General features: G+C 36.6%; 1 protein-coding gene across 1 annotated transcript in view; it reads right to left on the reverse strand.

The window, feature by feature from the left end:
* The window catches only part of LOC105825857 (kelch domain-containing protein 1-like), a 69,231-nt gene that overhangs the window by 35,631 nt on the left and 31,975 nt on the right, over positions 1 to 1,625 (reverse strand). The window contains exon 2 of the mRNA XM_012663754.1: positions 1,478 to 1,561. Coding sequence (XP_012519208.1) covers positions 1,478 to 1,561 — 84 coding nt within the window. The remainder of the gene's footprint in view (positions 1 to 1,477; positions 1,562 to 1,625) is intronic.

A 1,625-nucleotide genomic window follows, 5' to 3' on the forward strand; every position in this document is an offset into this window, starting at 1 on the left:
GAGGAATATGGATTAAGGTAAGGAGTCAGGGAAAGAGGTTGCTGTGAGCTAGGCTGACGCCACGGCCCTCTAGCCTGGCAACAGAGCAAGACTGTCTTAAAAAAAAAAAAAAAGAATTTATTTGAAGACATTATCAGGGAAATAACAGTGAATATGTTGTTAAGTACTAACTAAAATATCCTCATATGCATATGAGATGACTGGAGCAGAAGGAGGGGAGGAATATGGATTAAGGTAAGGAGTCAGGGAAAGACTCGAAGTCAGAGAACTGATTATAAACTACCTCAGCTCCTTTATTGTCAGGAGCACACTCTAAAAATATGCCTTTTGTTGCTTCAGATCTTTGCTTATTCTCTAAGGAAGTAGAGGGTTAAGAAGCCTGAAAGAGATCCAGGATTTTTCTAAGAATAACATATAGACATTGAGAGAATACAATAGAAAGAACTGCTTGTGTAGACAGGGCCTTATTCCCTCCTAAATGAGTCAGCCAGCCTGCCTTGGACAGAAAAAAGCACACAGAGAGAAGCAGGGAAAAGCAAAGAGATAGAAAGTATTACAATGGTGTTAAGTAACTTGCTTCAGTTCCTGAGGCTCTGGTCCCTGCAGCTCTTCTCGCCCCTGTGTGAGCCATTCCAATATGCTTTCCAGCTATGAGAGAATTCATTATTGCTTAAACCAATTTGAATTCGTGTTTGATCACTAGCAAATGAAAGAGTATTGCTAATGCATTTTTGTCGTGATAAAACTGTATATAGCTCTGAATTCAAGGTTTTATAAAACATGGGCTTTTTAAAATTGACTTTGTTATAAAAGGACTTTTTTTCAAAAACTTCATTAAGTCAGGGCATGACATTTGTGGGTAAAGAATGATGATGGCACCTCTTTAAAAGATTTTTTTTCTAGAAAACCTTAGCTAATCTGGAGAAAAATGTGTGATTTTTTCTTTTTTTTTTTTAGAGATGGGGTCTTGCTATGTTGCCTAGGCTGGAATGCAGTGCAGTGCAGTGGCTAGTCACAGGCTCTGATCATAGCGCACTACAGCCCAGAACTCCTGGGCTCAAGCGATCCCCCAGCCTCAGCCTCCAGAGTAGCTGGACCTACAGGCGCGCACCACTGCACTTGGCTCTGATTTATTTATTTATTTATTTTTGCAAGGAGAAAGTAAAACAGGATTTATTTGCAGATGACATGACCGCGTATGTAGAAAATCCTAAGGAATCTACAGAAAAGGCTATTAGAACTAATAAATAAGTTTAGTAAGGTCATAGGATACAAGGTCAATATGCAAAATTAATTGTATTTCTATATGCTAATGGCTCTGATTTATTTTTAATGGTATTTGTGACAGTGCTCAAGAGAACTACTTTGTATGTGATTATAAACCCCAATTACTAAAATCAAAATAAATTAGTAAAAAACAGATATTAGAAGTATCAATAAATGTATGAATATAAACATAATGCTTTACAACACTTACTTTAATTTCTGGTTGAAACCAAGTCTGTGTTTTTGTGTCAAATACATGGACATCATTATGCCATCCCCAGAATATCTGCTCTTCCTAAAACAGAAATTTTTAAAATATCTAAAAGCTTTTATAATTTTCACATCATTGTTACAGTTTT

This window comes from Propithecus coquereli, unplaced genomic scaffold (genome assembly GCF_000956105.1).
Source record: "Propithecus coquereli isolate 6110/MARCELLA unplaced genomic scaffold, Pcoq_1.0 Scaffold83, whole genome shotgun sequence".
Classification (NCBI taxonomy): Eukaryota; Metazoa; Chordata; class Mammalia; order Primates; family Indriidae; genus Propithecus; species Propithecus coquereli.